We start from the raw sequence: 25,872 nt of genomic DNA on the forward strand, positions 1-25,872 counted from the left end.
GTGATTTAACAGTGTCACTCAGCCTTTAGGCTGCAGCCAGCCTTTTGAAATTGTCACAGATATTCTTTCCCTTCGCCTTTGTCCACATGCTAACAATTAAGCAGGACCTTTAGGGGACAATGCATCTGGTGCCGATGTGTTGTGGGAGTGATGCGTCCTGCGGCCCTTGGAAACAGGATGTGGTGTGAACTGCCAGACCTAAATGAGAGAGGAATCGAAGGTCTGTCTGTTTTTTTTAAACAAATTCATCTATGATTTCTATCTTCCTTGGGGTCAAGGATCACATTTAATAACATGTAAAACCGAGGCTTAATCCAGTCATGTTAGTGATTAGTTCCAGGAAAGGACATATGTGTTTTTGAAGGGTCCCTAATAGAAACAAATGATGTTTTCTGTTACTGTACATGCAGTTTTATAGGAAGTGATCCCCACAGCATTCTGTTTCATACCCCATCCTGACATCTGCGGTTGTTCACATTGTAAAATACAGGAGGCTGTATAGTGCAAAAAGCATTGGACGAAACCTATGCTATAGAAAGAAGGAGCTAAAGAGGACTGTTTTGAAATGAGGCTCTTCTGAGGTCCATAGACAGATGGGCGTACAGTGATAATTATAACCCTTCAACTATGGCAAACAGACATTTTCCAATCAAACTGAGTACAACCGAAAATAAAACAATCAAAGACATTTAGGCATTACTTGATCCAGATCCAAGATATCAATCCAGTTGTGTGTTTGTCAATTAGCCAAGCGACTGCAATTATCTGAATTGGATTTAAGAAGAACATTGCCACATCAGCAGGATTATGTGGAACGGCGTAATCAGCCGACTAAGATCCCCTGCACGTACTCACATAAAAACACGTACAGTCCCACACTGACCATTGGTTGACTAGCCAGTGTTCAGGAGAGAAGGAAAATCTGCTTTTTCAGGTGGAGGATGTGTTCCAAAATTAGTATTTATGGGAGAACACCAGTTGTTTGTGATGTAAATCTTTGTGAGGTAACATCTAAAGTAAGACATTGTTGCGGGTCAGGTTAACTTTGAGTGTGATTTTGTATTTTTGCTCTCCTTGATGAAGTAATACTTTCAAAAGTGTTCTATTCAGCTGAACGTCTGATTCTCTTTTTACCTGACATTACCCTACTGGAAAAACCTGCTCTACCTGCTATATAATCATTCTGCAATGAAGATATGCAATCTTTTGTGAATCATTTTGTAACTTATTTTGTAAATTATTGATGTTTGAACTGAAAAACTGTGGAAATCAAGGAGCTAAATGAACGACTTCTTTCAACAATGCAATTGAGTTCCCAATATTCACCAAAAAGAGCAACAACATTTGCAAACTATCCATCACTTAGGAGTCTTACCTTGTCAGTCATTCAGAATTTTGTGAATAAAAGGTCCAGTTGTTGGATATAGAATGGGGGACAGAAATGGAGGCTTCTATGCCCTGTCAATAAATAATTGACTGTGTGGAACTGAGAGCTCAAAAACAAGTACATTACTAAAATGTTGTTTCCCTATGCTGTACTTTACAAACCAACACACACCTGCTGCAAACACACACTAACATAAAGACTGCACCCTTAAATAGCCTTCTACTACATCTTTCCCAACAGAAAACGTTAGCCTTCAACAAGAGCTCAAACACACCTGCTACGCACACCTGCTGGGCACAAACAAACACATCTTCCATACATTCTCTCTAATGACCTACGCGTGGAACCAGCTGCTCTTTTTGTAGTTCAGTCAACAGGTCCCAGATCAACCATCCATTGTGTTTGTCAGAAGTGGCCAAAATCCTAGCACCCTGGCACTTCAACTAATGCGCCATTTCTTGTAGAAAACTGTTACAATTTGAAAGTGTTTCGGTATCCATATACCATATGTACAATGTCTTTAATTGCAGTGGAAAAAAAATTATCAGAATAATTTACTAAATCTTAAAATGAACCAGACAATATTATTGGAACACTGTACAGTGTTTCACATTTTACACTGTACATAATATTATCAAAATGTTTAAGCTCAGTGCAGCCTGGGCATGGCTGCAAGAGAACTGGATGTGAGATTGCAACAAAGGTACGAGTCCCATTGCTGAGAGACAGATATAAGATCCTGACAGCAATTTGCCAAAACACACATGAACATGACACAATCCTTCAGGGACAATCATGTGGACAGATGAGACCAAATGATTGCTTATGCTATGTTTACAGAAAACAAAATGAAGTTTTCAAAGTAAAGAACATCTTCCTCGCAGTCAAATGCAAAGGAGATTCAGTGATGTTTTTGGGGTTGCTTTGCCATCTCTGGCACTGGGAGCCTGGAATCAAGAGAATACCACGGCATTTTGGAGTGCAATGTCAAACCCGATGTCAGACATTTGGCTCTTTGTGACTTTTATGACAAGCTATCTGATTGGCCTTTTGTTGAATTTTGGAGAGTGGCAGCATTCTCTTCTATTTATTCAGAAAGTGCCCCTTGGGAAACTTCTAGCAGGTCTGACTTCACTTATTACGTTTAGAAAAGCACTAGAACACAGGATTGGATAGTACCAAAAGTAGGCCAAACGTAGCACTAGATACGTTCCACAGAAATGGAATAAGATGCAAAAAGAGCTCATTATCATGTTTTGTCTTTTAGAGAATTTAAAGCATTCCTGAAAGATTTGCATAGCATAGCATAGCATCATCTTCCGCTTATCCGGGGCCGGGTCGCGGGGGCAGCAGTCTAAGCAGGGATGCCCAGACTTCCCTCTCCCCAGAAACTTCCTCCAGCTCTTCCGGGGGGACACCGAGGCGTTCCCAGGCCAGCCGGGAGACATAGTCCCTCCAGCGTGTCCTAGGTCTTCCCCAGGGTCTCTTCCCGGTGGGACGGGACCGGAACACCTTCCCAGGAAACAGATGCCCAAGCCACCTCAGCTGACCCCTCTCGATGTGGAGGAGCAGCGGCTCTACTCTGAGCTCCTCCCGGGTGACCGAGCTTCTCACCCTATCTCTAAGGGATCGCCCAGCCACCCTGCGGAGAAAGCTCATTTCGGCCGCCTGTATCCGGGATCTTGTCCTTTCGGTCATGACCCAAAGCTCATGACCATAGGTGAGAGTAGGAACGTAGATTGACCGGTAAATCGAGAGCTTCGCCTTGCGGCTCAGCTCTTTCTTCACCACGACAGACCGATACATCGACCGCATTACTGCAGAAGCTGCACCGATCCGTCTGTCAATCTCCCGTTCCATCCTTCCCTCACTCGTGAACAGGACCCCTAGATACTTAAACTCCTCCACTTGAGGCAGGCACTCTCCACCAACCTGAAGTGGGCAAGCCACCCTTTTCCGACTGAGGACCATGGCCTCGGATTTGGAGGTACTGATTTTCATCCCCACCGCTTCACACTCGGCTGCAAACCATCCCAGCGCATGCTGAAGGTCCTGGCTTGAAGGGGCCAACACGACAACATCATCCGCAAAGAGCAGAGACGAAATCGTGTGGTCCCCAAACCTGACACCCTCCGGCCCCTGGCTGCGCCTAGAAATTCTGTCCATAAAAATTACGAACAGAACCGGTGACAAAGGGCAGCCCTGCCGGAGTCCAACATGCACAGGGAACAAGTCTGACTTACTGCCGGCAATGCGGACCAAGCTCCTGCTTCGGTCGTACAGGTACCTGACAGCCCTTAGCAAAGGACCCAGGACCCCATATTCCCGAAGCACTCTCCACAGGATGCCGCGAGGGACACAGTCGAATGCCTTCTCCAAATCCACAAAACACATGTGGACTGGTTGGGCAAACTCCCATGAACCCTCCATCACCCTGTAGAGGGTATAGAGCTGGTCCAGTGTTCCACGGCCTGGACGAAAACCACACTGTTCCTCCTGAATCCGAGGTTCTACTATCGGCCGTATTCTCCTCTCCAGAACCCTGGCATAGACTTTCCCGGGGAGGCTGAGAAGTGTGATCCCCCTATAGTTGGAACACACCCTCCGGTCCCCCTTCTTATAAAGAGGGACCACCACCCCGGTCTGCCATCCCAGAGGCACTGTCCCCGACTGCCACGCGATGTTGCACAGGTGTGTCAGCCAAGACAGCCCCACAACATCCAGAGACTTGAGGTACTCAGGGCGGATCTCATCCACCCCCGGTGCCTTGCCACCGAGGAGTTTCTTAACCACCTCGGTGACTTCAGCCCGGGTGATGGGCGAGTCCACCTCTGAGCCCTCATCCTCTGCTTCCTCAATGGAAGACGTGACGGCGGGATTGAGGAGATCCTCGAAGTACTCCTTCCACCGCCCGACGACATCCCCAGTTGAGGTCAACAGCTGCCCACCTCTACTGTAAACAGCGTTGGTAGGGCACTGTTTCCCTCTCCTGAGGCGCCGGATGGTTTGCCAGAATCTCTTCGAGGCCAGCCGATAGTCCTTCTCCATGGCCTGGCCTCCACAACCACCCGGGCTGCAGTCCGCTTGGCCTGTCGGTACCCGTCAGCTGCCTCTGGAGTCCCACAAGCCAACCAGGCCTGATAGGACTCCTTCTTCAGCTTGACAGCATCCCTTACTTCCGGTGTCCACCACCGGGTTCGGGGATTGCCGCCTCGACAGGCACCGGAGACCTTACGGCCACAGCTCCGAGCGGCCGCTTCGACAATGGCGGTGGAGAACATGGTCCACTCGGACTCAATATCTCCAGCCTCCCTCGGGATCCAGTCAAAGCTCTGCCGGAGGTGGGAGTTAAAGATCTCTCTGACAGGAGACTCGGCCAGACGTTCCCAGCAGACCCTTACAGTACGCTTGGGCCTGCTGAGTCTGTCCAGCTTCCTCCCCCGCCATCGGATCCAACTCACAACCAGGTGGTGATCAGTTGACAGCTCCGCCCCTCTCTTCACCCGAGTGTCCAAGACATGTGGCCGCAGGTCAGATGAAACGACAACAAAGTCGATCATCGACCTGCGGCCTAGGGTGTCCTGGTGCCACGTGCACTGATGGACACCCTTATGCTTGAACATGGTGTTCGTAATGGACAAACTGTGACTAGCACAGAAGTCCAATAACTGAACACCGCTCGGGTTCAGATCAGGGGGGCCGTTCCTCCCAATCACGCCCCTCCAGGTGTCACTGTCGTTGCCCACGTGGGCGTTGAAGTCCCCCAGTAGAACGATAGAGTCCCCAGTCGGAGCACTTTCCAGCACCCCTCCCAGAGACTCCAAGAAGGTCGGGTACTCTGCACTGCCGTTCGGCCCGTAGGCACAAACAACAGTGAGAGACCTATCCCCGACCCGTAGGCGCAGGGAAACGACCCTCTCGTTCACCGGGGTAAACTCCAACACATGGCGGCAGAGCTGGGGAGCTATAAGCAAACCCACACCAGCCCGCCGCCTCTCACCATGGGCAACTCCAGAGTGGTATAGAGTCCATCCTCTCTCAAGGAGTGTGGTTCCAGAGCCCAAGCCGTGCGTAGAGGTGATCCCGACTACCTCTAGTCGGAACCTCTCAACCTCACGCACTAACTCAGGCTCCTTCCCCGCCAGCGAGGTGACATTCCACGTCCCTAGAGCTAGTTTCCGTGTCCAGGGATCGGGTTGTCTAGGCCCCCGCCTTCGACTGCCGCCCGATCCTCTCTGCACCGGCCCCTTATGGTCCCTCCTGTGGGTGGTGAGCCCACGGGAGGGCGGCCCCATGTCGCTCGTTCGGGCTGGGCCCGGCCGGGCCCCATGGGGAAAGGCCCGGCCACCAGGCGCTCGCGAACGAGCCCCAACCCCGGGCCTCGCTCCAGGGTGGGGCCCCGGCTGCGCCATGCCGGGCGACGTCACAGAACACATGATTTTTTTCTTCATTAAGGGGTTTTTGAACCGCTCTTAGTCTGACCCGTCGCCTAGGACCTGTTTGCCTTGGGAGACCCTACCAGGGGCATATAGCCCCAGACAACATAGCTCCTAGGGTCACTCGGGTACTCAAACCCCTCCACCACGTTAAGGTGGCAGTTCAAGGAGAGGTGAAAGATTTGCTTGAAAACAAATATTTATGGTTTTGATGTATTGTTGTGTGCTTGCTTGTTAAAAATGCTTTCATGGTCTTACATTCCACATTGCCTGTTTTCCTAGATGGATTGCAAATGGCTGTGATGGTCTTTGTTTTGAGTTAGAGACACATGTTTTCACCACATACATAAGTACAGTACATCAAACAAATAGGTGTTGAGTAAGAAATCCCTTGTAATGTCTTGTTTATGTTATGTGAATCATTTTGTTATGCTGTCTGTGTTTTGAAAACTGATTTTGGAGAGGTTTTTTGCAGAGTCACTTTAACCACAAGGATTTTGGATTTTGGTCTGTCAAATGTATTGGTCCCCATCCCATTGGCAACCCTTGCTTGACAATATATGGTGACATGGAAGACCACTTATTTGTATTTTACAAAAGTGTTTTTTATTTAACACATGTATACAGTATTTATTGACATGCTTTAATGATCAGAGAGATGGCCCATTTCATGTTACAGCTAGTGTAGCAAACTACCTTTCGTTTGTGAAACTGGGGTCAAAGGGTTTGTGACCGTACTGAGCTGTGGAGTGAAACTGCTGCTCTTCCTGTTGACTCTTGTTGTCCTCCCTTCATCCCCCTCTTTTTTCCCTTACTGTATGCCTTCGGTTTCTCTTTTTTTTTTGTCTGAACAGAGGTTAACTGTGTCAAAGTTGAAAATGTTGTGTGTGTCTGCATTTGTCTATAATAATAATTAATGGAATACTAACAACATAACTGTTTGTGTAAAATGACGGGGAGTGTAGAGGAGTTGTGTGTGAGATTCCACAGAGAATTTTGAGCCGTGGAGAATCTGCTTAGCCTTCTGCTGAAGGACCCCTTCTCATGAGAGAATGGCACTTCTCTAAGGCGTATGGCTTGCCATATATCTTCTGCAAAAGGATCAAGAGAGACCCAATGACATTTTGTGTAGGTAAAGCCAACAAGTGCAAAAATAATACTGCAATACTGTCAAAACGATGCAGTGTTTTATAGCCTCCTCACCCAAATAATGTAGATCTGTATATTTATTTAAACATCTATAATACATTATCAGATGAAATGTGAAGGAACACACATCATCACCTTATTTTTCTTTTCACAATGCTGAAAGTTCCTACAGCTTTAGTAGACTAGTCAGCCCTCAGACACAAGAGGCCAAATCACTTACTGCTAAATAACTTTGCTTTGTTTGCACTTGTTTCCGTGGTGACTGCCTGACACCATCTTTATATCATGAGAAAGAAAGAGGGACAAGAGGGGATGTGTTGCCCAGCCAAACTGATTGTTCCACTAAAACTCCCTGCCTATCAGTTTCTTCTCTGCAGTGAGTCTTGGTCTTACTCACTCCCCAACAATTTTTCATAAAATGAGAATGTCCTCTGAAGTACTTACTCTCCAACATTATGAGCACATGTCCTTCTAAATGCATTCTACAAAATTATTATGGTTCTTACCACACTGCTTGCTAAAAACCTAATTTATTTGCTGAAATGTACATGCTAGAGGAGAGCATACCCTTTGGCAATTGAGCTCCTAGGTTCTTGCCCCACCACAAGACGTCGCTATAGAACAAAACGAGGTAACACAACACTACCAACCCCGCTGCCAATGCTGGGTCTCTGGCAGTTAATTAGACAACGGCATCATTCAGAACCCCTTCTTTGACAATTTCTAGACTGCAAACACATTCTAAGCATTCTGATAGGTCAGAGAAACCGCCGGTTTGGGCCTGAGTAAGAACACACACAGTGCAGGTTTTAAAACGTGTCATTGGATTTGATAATCTGATACTCTTGATTAGAGACGATCCAATCGGTGAAGATAGTTTTGTACAGTTTTGCACAACACGCCTCAGACAGAAGTATAACAAACTGTAGGCCAACGGAAGAACACAGTTCAAGTTTTCCGGCAAGAGGATATGGTTACTCTAAACTATAAACGATGTCAGGTAGGTATTTTGTGAAAGAGAAAGGGAAAAAATCTGGGTGTGATTTTGGACTGTTGTTAATTCCACAATGTGCTATATGAAGTCACATTCATCACTCCCTTAGCAGCCGATAGCTGAACCACAACCAGGAAACATCTTGATCCTGCATGTTAAGTATTATCCACATCTAAAATACTCCCCCCTCTCCTGAGCCATGCCATGTGTGTGCATGTGGGTGCACACGTGTTTTAGTGTGTGTGTGTGTGTGTGTGTGTGTGTAAGAGAGCAAAAGACGAAATGTGTCACAGAAACCGGAGGTTGGAATACGACTGGTAGTTCAAAATGTAGAAGTAATTAGTGTGTGCTCTGTGCATGTGCCGCTGCGCGGTCTGTATGAATAAATGCGTTTCCAGAAACCAACTGTGCTGGCTGCTCTCGTTCTAGGACCAAGTCTGAAATCTGCATCCAGTGGCCGTCTGCATAGTGATAGCACGGAGTAATGCATTCCACACCATCACAATTATGAAGCTCACAGACAGATTTGAAATCGGCACCAAATATGGTTTCCGATCCCAGACAGTCTTTCTCCTGTGGCTGTGGTACTGGGGGCTGTCTGCTTGTTCCGCTTATTAAGATTTCAGATTCCACATGCAGATATTGGGGTAACCAGAGAAAGAAGTGTGGAACAGTGGCAATGTTTTGAGATTGTCCGATGGAAGAATCAGTTGACCTTTGTTATGTGGTGCTGGCAGCGGGCAGTGGCATGTCAGTCTCTGCTGAGTCACACTTATTACACTAAAAGGACCCCAGTTTTGTGTACTTGCAGGTTGTGTATGTAGACTGAGTTGTCTGCTTTAGAGAGAGGGGAACAGCAAAGCACAACATCCAGTCTAAAAGCCGTCTTGGTTAGATGATAGTCAAATGAATGCCAGGGCGACAGATTGGTTGCTGGGCTTGCAAACTATTCTTATTTTGCTCTCCTTGTTAGCCATCAGATTTAACACACACATTTTAGGTTTTCTTGTCCTTATTGTGAGGCCAAACTATTATTCCAATTAAAAATCTTGTTTTCCTTTACTCCTAACTCTGAGACTAACCTCAAAGAATGTTAACCCTTAACCCAAACGTAACACATACCCTTAACCCCTAATTATGACCCTACCATTAACCCTAAACATAACCCAAGTTAAAAATAGCCTTTTTTCTCCTGTGAAACTGCAAAACATCCCAACACATTTTCCGTTTTCACTGTCCTTGATGGGATTTTTGGTCTTTATAGTAAATTAAGGAGACATAAACAAACACAGACTGACACATGGAGAAAGCGAGTGACAGATCACACTAAGCCATAAACCACACTGTCAAGTGCATGCCACATCTGGTTCATCCACTTATTACTCATGTGAAAGACATGCTGTTATGGTTTTTCCTCTCTATAATCTATATAGATCTGTGTTGAAATACTATTTTACATATCTTAAATACTTTTCACATACATCTCAAAACATGTTTTGGGATAGTTTTTATTTAAAAAGACCATCAAGTCATCAAATGTCAGGAGCCTCTTCAAGTATGGTGACTGCAGCCATTCACAAACTGGAGCAGATATTGTTTACTACTGCTGTCACATGAATAGCTACAGTCAATTATGTTGTGGTTAGGTTTACATATTCAAGTAAGTTCGTAAGTCAAACTGCTTGTTATGCAAGAGGTAAACAATGTGCAAATGAGCTCATCTTTCCATAACATGGACTGGTCCACACCCAGTTCTTGTGTTAAACAAGCACATTACTACTACACATTCAAAATGTTGTTGAATAAATATGTAAACCTCAATTGTGTTTGTTGTCTTGTCGACTGGGCATAAGAGGCAGGTCATGGTTTGTGCCTGGAGTGGTCTGAAATTTTCCTTAACTCCTTTAACTTCCAGGAAGCAGTGATGTTATTCTGGGAGATTTCGTAATCTTGGTTACCCCAGAACTAAATGTTGTCACATTTTCCAATGTTTAATAATGTTTTGGGTCTATACCTTTTATAGCTCTGTTTTATCATTGCCTTTTCTATGGCAACACATTGACATATTCTGTCCATTGGTAACGATTTTATAAAACCTGACTAAATCTTCTACTGCTAAATGTACACTGTGTTGAAGCCTGAAGAAACTCATGATATCCCAGGAGAAGCCTTATCTCAGAATCCAACCGTACTCTGGTGATGCTTCAGCCTTAGAGATCGTCTTTGACCTTCTGGAGGCCAAAAAGATTCCCTTACAGGCACAGTGGCGTACAATGATCTGGCTGGATCTCTTCCAAAACCTGCAGCACAGGGATCACTTTCTGCCTGGTTATAGAGTGAGTAAATAGAACATACGGACAGATGAAGGACAGCATGAGTCATTGCAGTGACTAGACCCAATTGGAGATGTGCTGATTTGGTATTGAGCCTATGTTAACTATGTCTCAATATCTAGGTAAGCCTTCTGAGGTGTAGCCTAGTCTGAGAGCTGAGTCTTCAGTAGTCTTCATGTTGCCATGCCTCCAAAATCACATTGTTGTCATGCCTACTTTGAAGTAAGGAAGGAAGTCTGTTTTTTTCATTTGTGAAAGTAAAAGAAGTAAAAGTTCAGCTCACTGGTATTTGAAAACTTTAGGAACTCTGTAAAAAAGCACTGCCCTCTTGTGTTCAGAAGCAGTACTTTTTCTATTAAAGGGAAGTCTCGCTTTTACTCTCTTTACAGACACACTAATAACCTAATGTGTACACCTATCCTAACCATAACCTTAACTCTCCTTAAACCTCACCTCAATAATGGAGTCTGCACTTGTTGCCCACTGGTTGTAAAAGTTGCTCCAGTGAGCCAAAAAGGATCCCACAATGTGTCTAATATGTAATGTATTAGCTGATTTGTTCCCAGTGTCATCAAAACCCCTTGCTTACAATCATGGCATATAATGGGTAGGACATCATGGGGATCTGTGTCTATTTACTCAAACAAAAAAGAAAAGTTTAGTAATTATCTTGTATGTTGAAGATGGCTATGCTTAGGGTAATGGATGATAAAGTAAAATAAATGGCTACCGTTGACAGATTTATTTTTTAGGAAGGGGGCATGTTTTCCAGCTACTGGGGTAAGATGCCCCGCCAATGGAGTTAGTTGCCCCCCAGAGAATCTTATGCATAGAAGATAATGCCTAAGGGTTTTTACACCACTTACATTTTCCTTACACGTCATTTCATGCAGTTAAACTAAACTTAGCATTTAAATAAGGCAATGTTTTAAATCCTAGCAGTCTTAAATGAGATGCAGAAGTAAACGTTTTTAATTGTTGGCTGAGAAGGTGTGATGAAACTTGAAATTTCTAGTTGATTAAGACTAGTGGGAGTGTTGAAAAGAAGAATGGTGACATTTAGTGTTTTTTTGTAAGTTACATGGAAGGCCATCTTACCTCAGTGGGCTTCTTGCCCCATGTTACCCTGAGTGAGGTATGATATTCTACTTATAGATCATGCACATAGCAACAACATGACATATGACACCCATTTAGAGCAAAAAACACACACAAATAGGTGAAGTGTCTGAGAGAGAATATCTGTGTAGGTGTACAGAGGCCCATTATCAGCAACCATCAATCCTGCGTTCCAATGCCATGTTGCATTTCCTCATTTAGGTGTATCATTTTAAAAGGCTAATTGGTCATTAGAAAACCCTTTTGCAATTGTTAGCACAGCTTGAAAATATTAAAACTGTCCTTTAGAATAGTTGAGTATCTGGAGCATCGGCAGTTGTGGGTTCGATTACAGGCTAAAAGTGGCCAGAAACAAATGACTTTCTTGTGAAACTCGTCTATTCTTGCTATGAGAAATTAAGGCTATTCCATGGAAGAAATTGTACAACACTGTGTACTACTTCCTTCACAGAACAGTGCACATTTACTCTAACCAGAATAGAAAGAAGAGTGGGAGTGGGTGCACAACTGAGCAAGAGGACAAATACATTAGAGTGTCTAGTTTGAGAAACAGACACCTCACAGGTCCTCAAATGGCAGCTTTATTTAATAGTACCCGCAAAACACCAGTCTGAACGTCAACAGTGAAAAGGCGACTCTGAGATGCTGGCCTTCTAGGCAGGTTGCAAAGAAAAAGCCTGATCTCAGATTGGCCAAAAAAAAGATAATATTAAAGTGGGCAAAAGAACATAGACATGGGACAGAGGAAGATTGGAAAATGTGTTATGGACAGACACATCTAAGTTTGAGGTGTTTGGATCACAAAGAAGAACATTTGTGAGATGCAGACCAAATGAAAAGATGTTGGAGGAGTGCTTGATGCCATCTGTCAAGCATGGTGGAGGCAATGTGATGGTCTAGGGGTGCTTTGATGGTGGTAAAGTGGATCTTGAAGAACGAAGGCTATCACTCTGTTTTGCAATGCCATGCCATACCCTGTGGACGGCACTTGACTGGGGCCAACTTCCTCCTACAACAGGATAATGACCCAAAGCACAGCTCCAAACTATGCAAGAACTATTTAGGGAAGAAGCAGTCAGCTGGTATTCTGTCTGTAATGGAGTGGCCATCATAGTCACTGGATCTTAACCCTATTGAGCTGTTGTGGGAGCAGCATGACCGTATGGTATGTAATAACTGCCCATTAAGCCAATGCAGCTTGACTGTTTCCTATTTTGCTATATTTCCTATTCAAACACATTTCATGTACTGTATGTTTTCATGTAAAACAAGGACATTTCTAAGTGACCCCAAACATATGAACGATAGTGGACATATATTTACATATATTTAAATTAGAGACATGAGTGACAAGGCAATTGTACAATCTGCAGAACGTAAATAGTGAAACCCACAAACAAAATGGGTTCATACGTTTTAGTTGAATCAGAAACCAATTACATTTCCCATATCCCCTGTTTCCAAACGTACAATATGTCATTGGAAGTGGGACGTAAACCTATATGCAGGGATTTGCTTTAGGCTACCTGTAATTAAAGAATGGCAGGCTGGCTGACCCACATCGTAATGAAACCTTAACTAAAAAGAGAAGCTGACATACGGTTTAATTACGTCAGACTTTATCATGACTGGCATCTAAAAGACATTTCAGTATTTTTTTCTCTCAGAATTTTTCTCTTCTCTATCAATGAAAACAATTTGAAAACAAAAATCTGAAAAATTATATGGTGCTGACTGCCAAGGGAATAGGCTATATCCTCCAGAATTTGAAACCGCTTTTCTATTTTACATAATAGTGGCAAGCTTCTCATCAAGACCTTGTCACTTTGAATCATTTAAAGGGAGATTGTTGGTCACTGAAATATTTTGAAATAAAGCACAAAATTGTAATTCTGTATTATTCTCACAGAGTATTTCTGAACTATACGAACACCTACGGAGCATACAACACAATATGTTCTTATAGGCACGATATAGTTGTTTCTCAACGAGTTTTTATTGTCCTCCCCTACAAAATATGGTTCAGTCGACTCCCTGCCGCGAGCTGTTTTTGTACCCTCTGCTACAGAACAGATTGGTCGCGCGGGCCTTCAATTGATTCGGCAGCTAAGCTACAATTTTCCAGAAGATGCGCGCTCACGGAATCAAAAGAATAAAACGAAGAACAAAAACTTCCAAGAAACTATATCTTCTATCCAAACTTGGATAAAAAAAAATATTCAAGTAACTTCTCCGTAGTTTGAACGGTGTACAATTTCTTTTATTTAACTACTAGTACTACTATTGCTCTCAAACGTTCCCAAGACCCAGCTAGTGCCAGTCTCTCTGATGAATTCGCCGAACAAGGACGAAGATGATGTTCCGGTTAAAGACCCGGTAAAATACGGCGAGCTGGTCATATTGGGGTGAGTAACAGTAGGCTAGAGGTATACATAGTGGTTAATATCACCGTATCGAAAACTGACATAATAGTCGTAGTAGGGTCGCTTATTGGCTACTACTAACAATACTACTATGCTAACCTACATAAAGCAGCAGCCTACACTACACTAGTCTGTACGAAAAGAAACATTTGAACGACGAGATGAGTGCAGTAGACGTTGGGTTGTTTTTGTTAATGCACAAAGAAAAACGTTATCCTCTTATTTTTAACATAAATCGTAATCGCGTGTCGCACTCATCGCCACGCAGTTGTGAGAGAATTATTGCGAAGTTGCGAGAGAACGAGCGCGAAGGTAGCCTAGCAAACGTAACTTTCTTCGAGAATCGAATGGGAACTAATTGCATGCACTGGTTACATCTAATAATTCGTGTTACTTTGTGACTGTGCACGAAGGTGATTGTAAATAAGTACCCTGCTAAAATAAGTCATTCTAAGACCACACTGAAACGTAGCTTTTTTTCTTCAATGGAGATCTGAGTGGGTGTAAAATCAGCACTCGATGATGTCATACTATTCTGGAGCTGTGATGATCGCAGAAAGTGGGACACTGGACGAAACCAAACCAGCGGTTAAAACACAGGCTAATAAATGCCAACACCGTTGATGTATATTCACTTAGGGGAATTATTCAACAGATCCACACAGGCCTACTTCATCATTGACAAATGGTTTACTGCATGTAGGGTTACATCTTTTTCCCCACACATGGACAGGAAATTCGTAAGAGGGAGATAGTCAGACATTCAACATTTCCACCCTTGCTGGTCTGTTGCCCTGGAGATTAGTGGGTTAACTGTTCTTATTTCACTCACTTACATCCTGCTTCCTGCATCCAAGCCTGTGATGCACAGATCTCATGACGCCCATCTCTTCCCCCCTGCAAACTTCCTGAACTAAATCGCTGCCTATTCCCAAACAAACATCTAGCCCTGACAGTGGACCAGGTATGAATAGCTGGATACTTATTAACCGTAGAGCTTCTGATAGGCCAGGCTGGATTTGTTTTGCATGTTGCACGTGCTGCCCCAAAGCTCTCAAGACATACACAAGGAAACACAGCCTTACGGTAGGAGGAAAGGGTTGAGCCATAGTCCTTCCATGAACACTCTTGACTCTAAACATGTTAGCAGAGACCGGGGCTGAATCACAGCACTCTCCCTTCTCGCCCTCTCCTTTCAGTACTGTTTTAGTAACATGCCAAAAAAATATATGCAAGAAGGGTGCATTGCAATCCCTTTTAAAATAACTGAAATGCATAATTGATTGCTGGTCCTAGTAACGAATATGGTATTAGCGGTGTTGCAGTGCTAGGAGTTTTACAGTGTAGTGTGGTCAGATGTTCACCTAGGCCTCATGGCGGTGATATCTAAACTCTGCTGACCATCCCTGGCACTGAGTTGGGCTGCACTAGAATACTGATGAGTTGCATTCTTTCCCTCGGCAGCTGAAGGACACTGAGAGACAGTGAGAAAAACAGCGGTGCGTGACACTACAAGTTACTCTGCAGAAATTCTATTGGAGTCTCCCTGTTTCCTTTGTGGCGAGACTAGGCCTGTAATTAAACGGCAATGATTTAGTCATTACATCCAATCTTCTTCACACACACCCCAGACCCAAGGGTGTTCAATGAAAGGCTTAGCATTCTTCCCTGTTCACATCTCTGATAACTAGCTGCAGGATAACATGGAGGAGAAATGGAGAAGCACCCTCTGGTCTTGGAGCAGAAATCATGTGTAAATGTCCACCATTACAAGCCTTTATTCTGCTGTGATGGCACAATAAGCCTGGTCCATCTTATTGATCACATGCTCAGAGCAGGGGATGGGGTGTCTGTCCTGCATTGAGTCCCTTTCTGCTATCTCATTCTTTACTTTAATTTGAGAGAGCTCTGTTTGCTCTGCTGCTCTCGCCTTACACAAAAATACAGTCTGCTCTAGCCTGCTTTTCTCTGCTTAGATTGTATAGGCTATCTCCTCAAATGAAGTATATTGTGCTGTATTGGCTATAGGCTAAGCTTACATTGTTGGACATGTCTACCTCCCGACTAAAACAAATATTACTAGTTAAATATTCAAGATACAGGACTAATAATAAGAGAACAAACTAAATCATTAGGCTGTAGAAAATTCAAGTGGTTAAGTTCAAGTTTAAGCTAAAGACTGACATGCATGTAGGCAGGGAAAATCCCCCCATTTGAATCTGAAAACCCCCCCCATTTGAATCTGAAAAACTAGCCAGTCCTACTGTGTAGGTCTTCCATTAACACATTTAGACAAGTCAAAGTCAAATGTGTCTAAATTCACTATGGTAAGACAGCTCGTTCCTTATCAAACTCTCTGCGCCATCAATGCATCCCCCGGTACACACACACACACCCTCTTCCATCCAAAAGCACCGCCAGAAAGGAGTTTTGGCCTGTACTCTGCATAGGCTGTTTACAACATTATCTTCCGTCATGATTTGTCCAGTTGTAGCATTCATTTTGAGTAAAAAAAGAAAAAAGTTTGGGTGACCAATAGGGGGCGATAGCATCGTATATCACAGCATGTTATGGGTAAACAACCGCCCTAGGATACATTTTGACATAACACACACTTTATATCGCTCTCTCTTATCACCCCCCCCCCCCCCCCCCCCCCCCCCCCCCCCCCCCCCCCAAGTGCTGTCCGCTGACTCCAGAAGCAGCTCACTCAGTGGTTCTACTGGCCTCCGCTAAAATAAGCTGTGTGTCGTGGGGCAGAGGGAGTGAATATTTCATACTGTGTACAGTGGACTCAGCTACGCTGCTGAGTGGGCACGGGTAGAGAGATGGACACAACCAGTCAGCAGGGTTCTACGCTGGGGCTTTTACATGGACTATATGTGCTGTTAACTTAAAATATATATTTGTTTGTCTCTTGCTAACAACAAGTCTCAACAGCTGAAAATATACCGTACATACATTTGAATTGTTTTATCATCTTGAGAAGACAAATATTGTTTTTTGCAGTGGTCATAGACTTGTTCTATCAGAATGAAACACAGAATTTGTGGCAAAGCTTATGCTTCCCTTTCACTGCTTTTCTCCCTGAATGCCTACTCTCTCTCCCCCCTGCTCTCACTATGTTCCCCTCCTCCATCTCTGATCTTTCTTCTCTGCCTGTTCATCTTCAACCTGATGTGACTCAGGGTCATTGTGCAGGTATAAGTGAGTTCCCTTCATCTCTCTTTTCAGATCTAGTCTAACACTTGATGGGACAGATCTTGGCTTGTTTAGTTTGGCCCGATCTAACACTGGATGGGACAGATCTTGGCTTGTTTAGTTTGGCCCGATCTAACACTGGATGGGACAGATCTTGGCTTGTTTAGTTTGGCCCGATCTAACACTGGATGGGACAGATCTTGGCTTGTTTAGTTTGGCCCGATCTAACACTGGATGGGACAGATTTTGGCTTGTTTAGTTTGGCCCGATATAACACTGGATGGGACAGATCTTGGCTTGTTTAGTTTGGCCCGATATAACACTGGATGGGACAGATCTTGGCTTGTTTAGCTTGGCCCGATCTAACACTGGATGGGACAGATCTTGGCTTGTTTAGTTTGGCCCGATCTAACACTGGATGGGACAGATCTTGGCTTGCCTTGTCTGGATTAGAGCTGGAATGCTTCTGATCATCCAGGAAGAGTGGCTGCTGCTTGACAGTGAGACAAATCTTTGTTTCTGAGCAGAGAGGAAGTGCTAGGAGAAAGAGTAGGAGGAAGGGCTGTCAAAAGAAAGCGAGAGCGAGGAAAAGATTTGCAGAAGAGCGAGGGAGAGATGTGATTTGAAAGGGGCTCTCTGCCCACCGGGCGTCATCTCAACAGTGTTTAATAGGTACCATGCCCTGCCAATTAGCTGAAAGCTAAAACCAGCATGCAGCCCTCTGTGTGAACTTCTTAGCGTGACAGCGCTCCTCCGTTGCCCAGGAAGCTAGAGACTAAACTCAAAGTTTAGGTTGGAACAATCAGTGGAGATGACAGCAAGAGCCCACTACCCTAATGCTAATCTCCCCCTCTCTCGGTCTTGCATGCACACAGAAGCTCTCGCTTGCAAATACAGACAACACACACACACACATTAAGTGGCCCAAAGTGAGGTTCATTCTGACAAAACAGTTGAACCTCCCAAGTACTCAGGACAGCCTGTTCATTCAACCGTTGTTCTTCACACATTTGCTGAACACACTTGAATTGGTGTTTCAGAGTGAAGAGGGTTCACCCAGTCAGTGCTCTACTCTGAGGTCTCAAGTGGTGTGTCACTGAACTGTGCTGTAGTGGTACTTTTATGTGTTGGAGTGTTTTCAAGGATCAAATGCAGGATGTGATTGGCCAGCAGTGTCTGTTACAAGGCATGGTTCTTTCTTTTAAAGTAGTCCCACTGCAACCAGTGCCGACTGGAGAAAGGCAAAACCAGAATCCAGCCATGCGATCAGTAGAGGATTGGCGATAGCGTGTGTCTCTAGCCATCCTATGAGGCGAAGAGGCTTTGCGTGGTGTGCCGGACTTCAGCATTGTAATGAACAGACTTGCTATTGTCTTCATCACCAGTGTTCCCACAGCACTCATTGTAATGTTTACACTGGTGAACAGGCCCTCATGCGCAGGTGAGGCCAAATCAATCAAATGTATTTATAAAGCCCTTTTTACATCAGCAGATGTCACAGTGCCTTTACAAAACACCTGGCCTTTAACCCCAAGGAGAAAACAACAGTAGTGTTGAATTTCAGTGGCTAGGAAAAACTCCCTAAGATGGCCGAAATTTAGGAAGAAACGTTGAGTGGACCCAGGCTCATTGGGGTGACCAGTCCTCTTCTGGTCAGATGTCAGGTGAACATATTAAGATTATGATAATTAATAAATAGGTGTGGGCTGAGTCTAGAGTCTATTTAAACCTAGTCCAGGTTGGAAGCATGACAAGATGAACAAGGACAGGGACAACACAGGAGGGGGAGGTGTCAGCACAGTGACAGCTGAAATCGTCATGCATCTAGTACCAGCTGATCCATACCTCAGCGATTTCCTCATGTCAACCCATCAGAACAATGCTGTCTGGTAGGTAGCCCACACTGGTCATTGCTAAAGTCAACTCTTCCTCTGGCTGTTCTTTTCAGTTGGCAGGCGGCAAATAGTAGAAGAAATGGCAAAAGACCCTCAAACTCAACACTTATTAGGTTTACTCTTAACTGTCGAACTGCTGTTACCTGATCAATGCTTCTGCTAAGCGCCATATTAGGTTAGATTCAACTCTTTCATTGAACAGTACATGTACAGTACAATGACATGCAGTAGTCCATTTTGTTTGGCAGTGAATGTGAATGAAAGACAAGCTAGGTAGTGAAAGCTGATAGGGGGTTAGCTTTAGCCTAGCCCAGAGGCCTCCTCGCCTTTGTTTACAATCTCGACGACGCGTCCGGGCACTTCCTGTGTATGTCCGGCTGCACTGAGTCAATGAACTAAGAACTGTTAAGTAAATTACTGGGAAGACAGCAAGCCTCACGTTGTACACACGCCTCCATCTTGGTCCATATTTGTCTGTGCATATATACTGGAACAGAGCAGAGCAGACCGAATGACAGGAGGCAGCTATACTGCCCTCACAGACCACAAATACAACACAACGGGAGAGCCCCAGCTCAGATCAAACGGCAACAGAGTGACACCGAACCAGGACTCAATCGTCTGAAGAAGGGAAGATGAAAAACAAAACGACAGTTAGAGATTAGTTCCCCCCCCCCCCCCCCCCCCCCCCCCCCCCCCCTTATGTCGTGGGTGGCTCTTTATATGGCTACCCGAATCATCCTTCACGAGGGCAGGTGTGTGAGGGCTTCCTCCCGCTTCAAACGTCCTCCTATGGCAGCTGTGAGACACGACCCCGGCCTGTCCGTCACTTACCTCGCATCCAGACGGATCGGGGCCTGAGATTAGATTCTACTTTGTCATTGAACAAGTACAGTGCAACGAAGCATGGGCCGTGATCAGATCTTATTGTGTAACTCATTTGACCTCTTGCTTGCTCCATTGTTTCATTGTTTCCAGTTGTGTTTATGTGTTGTCTGGCATTTGTTAAGCTTTTGGCCATGTTGTCAGTGTAAATGACAGTGAACTGAACTGTGTTCTCTGTAGGTACAATGGCTCTCTGCCAAGTGGGGACCGGGGCAGGAGGAAGAGCCGCTTTGCTCTGTACCGGAGGGCCAAGGCCAACGGGGTCAAACCCAGCACTGTCCACATCCTCAACACACCACAGGACAGCAAGGTATTTCTGTGTGTGTGTGTGTGTGTGTGTGTGTGTCTGTCAGTCTGTTTGCGGGTGTCTGTTTGTGGGTATGTGTTGGTGTTTCTGTTTGGGTGTGGTGTGTTTGTGCCATGTAATTACAATGTGGCCTAGATGTCTGCTGACTCTGCTGTCACTACTGTAAATAGAACCTGTCCTGTGTGTGTGTGTGTGTGCTTGCAGGCGGTCCACAGTAGAGGGCAGCACAGCATCTCTTTCACTCTGTCCCGTAACCAGACAGTGGTGGTGGAGTACTGCCACGACAACGACACGGACATGTTCCAGGTTAACACGGTTTACTCTCTTTACTCCAACTGAAATGGTTGTGGGCTTCTACTTCCCCAATCCTAACAGTCAATCATCCAGGGGTGGGCTTCTACTTCCCCAATCCTAACAGTCAAAACATCTCTGTTGTTTTGGCCTTTGCTGTGTGTGTCCAACCTCCTACGGATGTAACATATTGCTCCATTTTGTCTCATGCTTGGATTGCTCTTGGCGCATGTGTGGTAATGAATTAAACAATTGCTCAATCAGCCAATTCCAGGCCCACATTAAATGTGTCAGAACTGCTCCTGCCGCCTCCCGCAACAGCAGGAAAACTGGAGGAATATTCAATCATGACTAAAATAGATGTCTGATGGCCAACAGGATCCCAGATACATTAAAAGCACAACTTTTTGTAGAATTTGAAAGAAATTCACTAGTGGTTTCTCACTGGCCTTTAATACAGCTTCAAAAAGAAACGGTGCCAGGATGTTATGCTGTTTTGTGTGGAAGAGACAATCTTGGCAAGTAATAAGCACAACAGGATCCTGTCAAGCTGCAGCCTGATTAACAAGCTAAATTAAATCCTCGCTCATGAATAAAACCCAAATCATGACAGAATATTGCTTATAGTCGCTAGCAAAACAAGAGCCATTCAAACGGCTTTCCAGTTGAACCCCGTTCTGAACTCAAAGATGCCTGCTAACTTTTCCCTGTCTTGTCTCCTTGCCCCTGCAGATTGGACGCTCTACAGAAAGTCCCATAGACTTTGTTGTGACGGACACGTCAGGAGAGGGTAAGGAGGGCGAGGACCCCTCGGTGGCCCCCAGCACCATCTCCCGCTTCGCCTGCCGAGTGGTGTGCGAGCGTGCCCCCCCCTACACCGCACGCATCTACGCTGCTGGCTTCGACTCCTCCAAAAACATCTTCCTCGGGGTGGGTGTTCACCAAGGGCTCAGTAGAGAGAACGCACGGAGAGCTCCCAAAGGCTAACGAGTCCCACTATGTTAGGGTCGCGTTCATTAAGCACGAACAGAACAGTGTCCTAAGGACAGGTTCAATTAGCCCCGGCTCGCTTGAATGTTTTCTCCCATTTCTCTGCCTAATGAATGCTGCCCGTCCTAGACGTGAATGACCAAGCTCCGGTTCTCTCTGTTTTGTCGTCCATTTGTCCGTCTCCTTTAGGAAAAGGCCACCAAGTGGAAAAACCCTGACGGCCACATGGATGGTCTGACCACCAACGGGGTCCTGGTGATGCATCCAGAGGGCTTCCCCGAGGACAGCCGCCAGGGCCTGTGGAGGGAGATCTCCGTCTGCGGGGACGTCTACGCCCTCCGGGAGACACGCTCCGGACCCAGTCGGGGGAAACTGGTCAGTCCCGTAGGTTACAGACACAAGGCTACCGGCCCTGGTTAAGAACCGTGACTATGTATGGTAAAAACGGTGAAAGGGGACTTGGTCTGATTTGTCCCTGGTGCTGATATGTTGTCGCGTGCCAGTAGTCTGATTCCCTCCCTGGGTACGTCCCGCCCTGCAGGCGGAGGGAGAGAGCAGCGCCCTGCGCGATGGCTCCCTGGTGGACCTGTGTGGGGCCACTCTACTGTGGCGGACCGGAGAGGGCCTGCTCCGCGCTCCCACCCTCCGCCACCTGGAGGCGCTGCGGCAGGAGCTCAACGCTGCCCGGCCACAGTGTCCTGTAGGCCTCAGTACCCTGGCCTTCCCCAGCCTCCCCCGCAGCCACAGGTCAGTAACATGCAGCTGGTTGCACCACTAGGAGGTGGTAGCAGCAGTCTACTGGAACAGCGGCTGATCATAGTTGAATGCTACGTAACAAAAATCCCTAATCAGCATTTCTATTACCCTTTTTTCCTATGCAAAGCTCCTTCCAATAACTATTGAAAATGACATTTAATGTTTGGGGGAATTGTACAGTAAAACCACCTCCTTCTCCCCCAGTCTGGAGGAACGCCAGCCCTGGGTCTACCTCGCCTGCGGACACGTGCACGGCCGCCACGACTGGGGCCAGCGCCCGGAGCGTCGGGAGGAGAGAGGGGGAGAGGGGGAAGGAGGGGTCTCCACGGTCCGCCGGGAGTGCCCCTTATGCCGGAGCGTGGGTCCCTACGTGCCCCTGTGGCTGGGCTGCGAGCCGGCCGTGTACGTGGATGCCGGAGCGCCCACGCACGCGTTGGTACCCTGTGGCCACGTGTGTTCAGAGAGGACAGCCAAGTACTGGGCGGACACCCCGTTGCCCCACGGGACCCACGCATTCCGGCCCACCTGCCCCTTCTGCTCGGCCCCTCTCAGCAACTCACCGCCGGGCTGGACGCGCCTCATCTTCCAAGGTCCCATCGACTAGCCAGGTACCCCTCGTGTCACCGCTACTACGCAACTACAACAGTGGAATCAACCGTCACTAAGCCAAGGGCCCGATAGTAACCTGAGAAATAGTGCGTATCTAACTTTTACAACGTCCTCCCGTTTACAGGCGACGTTGTGGAAACGTTTGTCCGCCTCGTACGTTTGTGTAAGTCATGTGTTGACAGAGGATCGGCACAGACGTTTAATAGTTAGATGCACGCTTCTCTCAAGGTAAGATTTGGCTCTAACAGAACCTCAATTCTAAGCAATAAAAGCAGCACTATAGCAAACGTTACACTGATAGATAAGCTAGTCTGTCCTCTAGTCAGCCGTGTCTCTGGGTCTCTTCAGACATGGCTGAATGCTGTCTGCAGCTCATTGGCTGAACCTGAGGTGTGTTCAAGTCACTGGATGCTCATGGTTACTGGTTTCCTGACAAATGTCTCTCAATCCTTATTTATAACAATTTAAACAATGAACAGATTTTAAAAAGGATTATTCCCATTTGACAAACAGGAATTAACCTGATATCAAAATGTTGTCAAGCATTCACACCATTCGGACCAATACCCATTTTACCGTCCCAGACCAATTTAGAACTCTGGTTCTAAAAGCCCGGACTTTGGGACACTCATTATCCAATATCCAGGAATGGTTTTGTGAGATTTTGTTTGTCTTTGTGTCGTTGTGGGGAGGTCTGTGAGGCATGTGCCCCCAACATTAGCGAAGCAGCAACAACATGCTATGACAACTTACAAAGACAGGATCAACAAGGGAAACACGTGTAATGTGACTCCTCCTTCCTCGGGTTAGAGGTGGGCACTTTGAAAGCTTTGGGGAGATCCGTAAACATGAGCATGTCGCAGTTGTCCAGACTTAAGAAGTCGTACAGTGTATGGCCAGCATTACTCTGTAGCAGCATAGATAAGTGACATTAAGTGGCGACCTCAGGGTGTTTTTTACCTTACAGACAGACACTGGGTCTGTGCCATGTGGCTTTATAGAGGAGAAGTCAAATGGGCGTGACCTAAGGTAACCTCAAAAGACACCTTTTTTTTTTAAATGAAAAATGCAACTATTTTATTACTATTTGGGGTGGGTGTTTTGTTTCGCCGTTCAGTGTTAAGATACAACTATTTTTCTATCTTGAGTATTGTTTTTAGCTAATGTGATTATTCGATGTAAGCGTGTATATTATCACTGTTGTTGTCCTTATTGTTGTGTGTGTTTTATGAAACTGAGATGAGATCAAATTGCCAACACTGTGTCACACACACGCACACACGTGCACACGCATTACACAACCATCAAAATTGCCCAGACAATGAATGTAGCCAAATACTAATGCTATATTAGCTATGCCTTCCCGGATGCTCCTATTGATTTGCTCTATATCACGCTACAATATATATTTTTTAATCTCAACATTATGGTATTGCTTGAAAGTATTCAATAGTTAAGACGAACACACTCAATTATACACAAACTTGTCTGTCTTGCATGAACACACAGAAACCTCTTGCACTGGTGATGGCCAAACCTTGCATTGATGCTTAATTGTACAGTGTTCAATGTTTATTATCCATAGCTGTAGATTTCTCAAGATGAAAAGTAATGCTAGTGAAATGTCTGGTCCAGTAGAGATCTACAATTTAAGCATTATTTCCTATATAGATATGTACATGCCTACTCAAGCTGCTACTCAGGTAGTTTCAAAATGCCTACCCTGGGTCGGGTTTTCCTGACTCCTACTCAGGGGCTGAAGAAAGAGAATGCGGAGTTCTTACTCTGGAGGGCGCAACATTACTAAACATTCAAATAGAAATGTATGGAGTAGAACCAAAAGTATTGTGTTATATAGAATATAGGGCATCATGTCAGCTCTGTATTACATTTAAATACACCAGATGCATAAACTGTTTCAGGTTTACAGCAGTCAAACCTTTACACTGCCACGCTGTATTTAATACTGTGTAATAGCAATGGGTTATGTTACTGAGGGGTAAATATGGAACCACTAAGATGTTGAAACTATATCAGGAAATCTTCCAAGATCCGTAACCATGAAGATTGTTTGTACATCAACCTTCCCCTTCTCTGTGTCAGGGTTAGAACAACCTAGAGCTTTCCCCCAGGACAGCACTAGACAATGAGGGCAGCAAGCTAGTTGTATGATTTTTGTATGGTTGTTAATTTTATGGACACTGAAGTTGCAACGTTACAGAACAGGATGTTATTTAGACCAGATTCTCCAATTCTGTATAGTGAGTCATGCCATCTTGGTCAAGTCAGTGTCTACCTGCCACGTTCACTTACAGACACAGTTTGTCTCAGAGCGAGTTTGGGATCTCTTTGAATATGCTTCATATACGGGTTGTAATACAGTTGCCAATTCCCTTAGGGGATATAGTCAGGTTCTAACACAAAACAGGTTTATTTTTGTACATTACTCTTACCTACCACAGTCCAAGGTGTATCCTGCAGTTTAACGTGTCAAATCAAAAATTATGATAGTTTGGCTCGTATTGTTTATTTTAAATGCCCCATGACCTCTGACGTGTAAAGGTGCTGATTAATCTCACAGCTTCCACATTCCTCTGGGGTGAGCAAGGCTCTTAACATTGTTTCTCTCACCTTTCTGTAATCCTGGTGTGCGCAGACAATCACTGTACACACATCAATAAACCTCTTTATGAACTACTGTGTCTCTTTACTGGTCGGATGGGGATAAAATGATGGGTGGGAAATGGCTGTTTTCCCATTTCCTTTCAATATAATAGTTTTTTTCCCATGGGGTGGAGCGTGCAGAGTGGAGAACCTAGATTCTAGTAAGCGAGACCACAGATCTGAAGAATCAGCTTGTCGTTTACCCTCCCCACTCGAAAAAAACCTGTTGCCCGCAGTGGAAACTTAAGAATCAATGTGGCGATTCTACCAGTTGTATTAATGAATGAAATTGATCTCAATACAAATTTCTAACAGGGTGGGATTTTTCTACATTTTTCTTTGCCAAAGTCTTTTCAGTGTGTTTCTTTTTTCGGTGTGTAATTCCAGTTGAGCAGTTGCACCCATGTACATCATGAAGTAGGCATGATTAACA

The 25,872-nt window shown here is 45.2% G+C and overlaps 1 protein-coding gene across 1 annotated transcript; it reads left to right on the forward strand.

Moving 5' to 3' along the window:
- The first annotated feature begins 13,492 nt into the window (after window positions 1-13,492).
- On the forward strand, window positions 13,493-25,469 carry LOC105017545 (E3 ubiquitin-protein ligase pellino homolog 2). The gene is made up of 7 exons (XM_010882239.2): window positions 13,493-13,823; window positions 20,003-20,132; window positions 20,334-20,435; window positions 21,153-21,350; window positions 21,600-21,785; window positions 21,952-22,157; window positions 22,371-25,469. Exons 1-7 carry the CDS (start codon window positions 13,747-13,749, stop codon window positions 22,768-22,770), a joined length of 1,299 nt encoding a protein of 432 aa, XP_010880541.1. The 5' UTR covers window positions 13,493-13,746; the 3' UTR covers window positions 22,771-25,469.
- The last annotated feature ends 403 nt before the right edge of the window (window positions 25,470-25,872 follow it).

This window comes from Esox lucius, chromosome 18 (assembly GCF_011004845.1).
Source record: "Esox lucius isolate fEsoLuc1 chromosome 18, fEsoLuc1.pri, whole genome shotgun sequence".
NCBI lineage: Eukaryota > Metazoa > Chordata > Actinopteri > Esociformes > Esocidae > Esox > Esox lucius.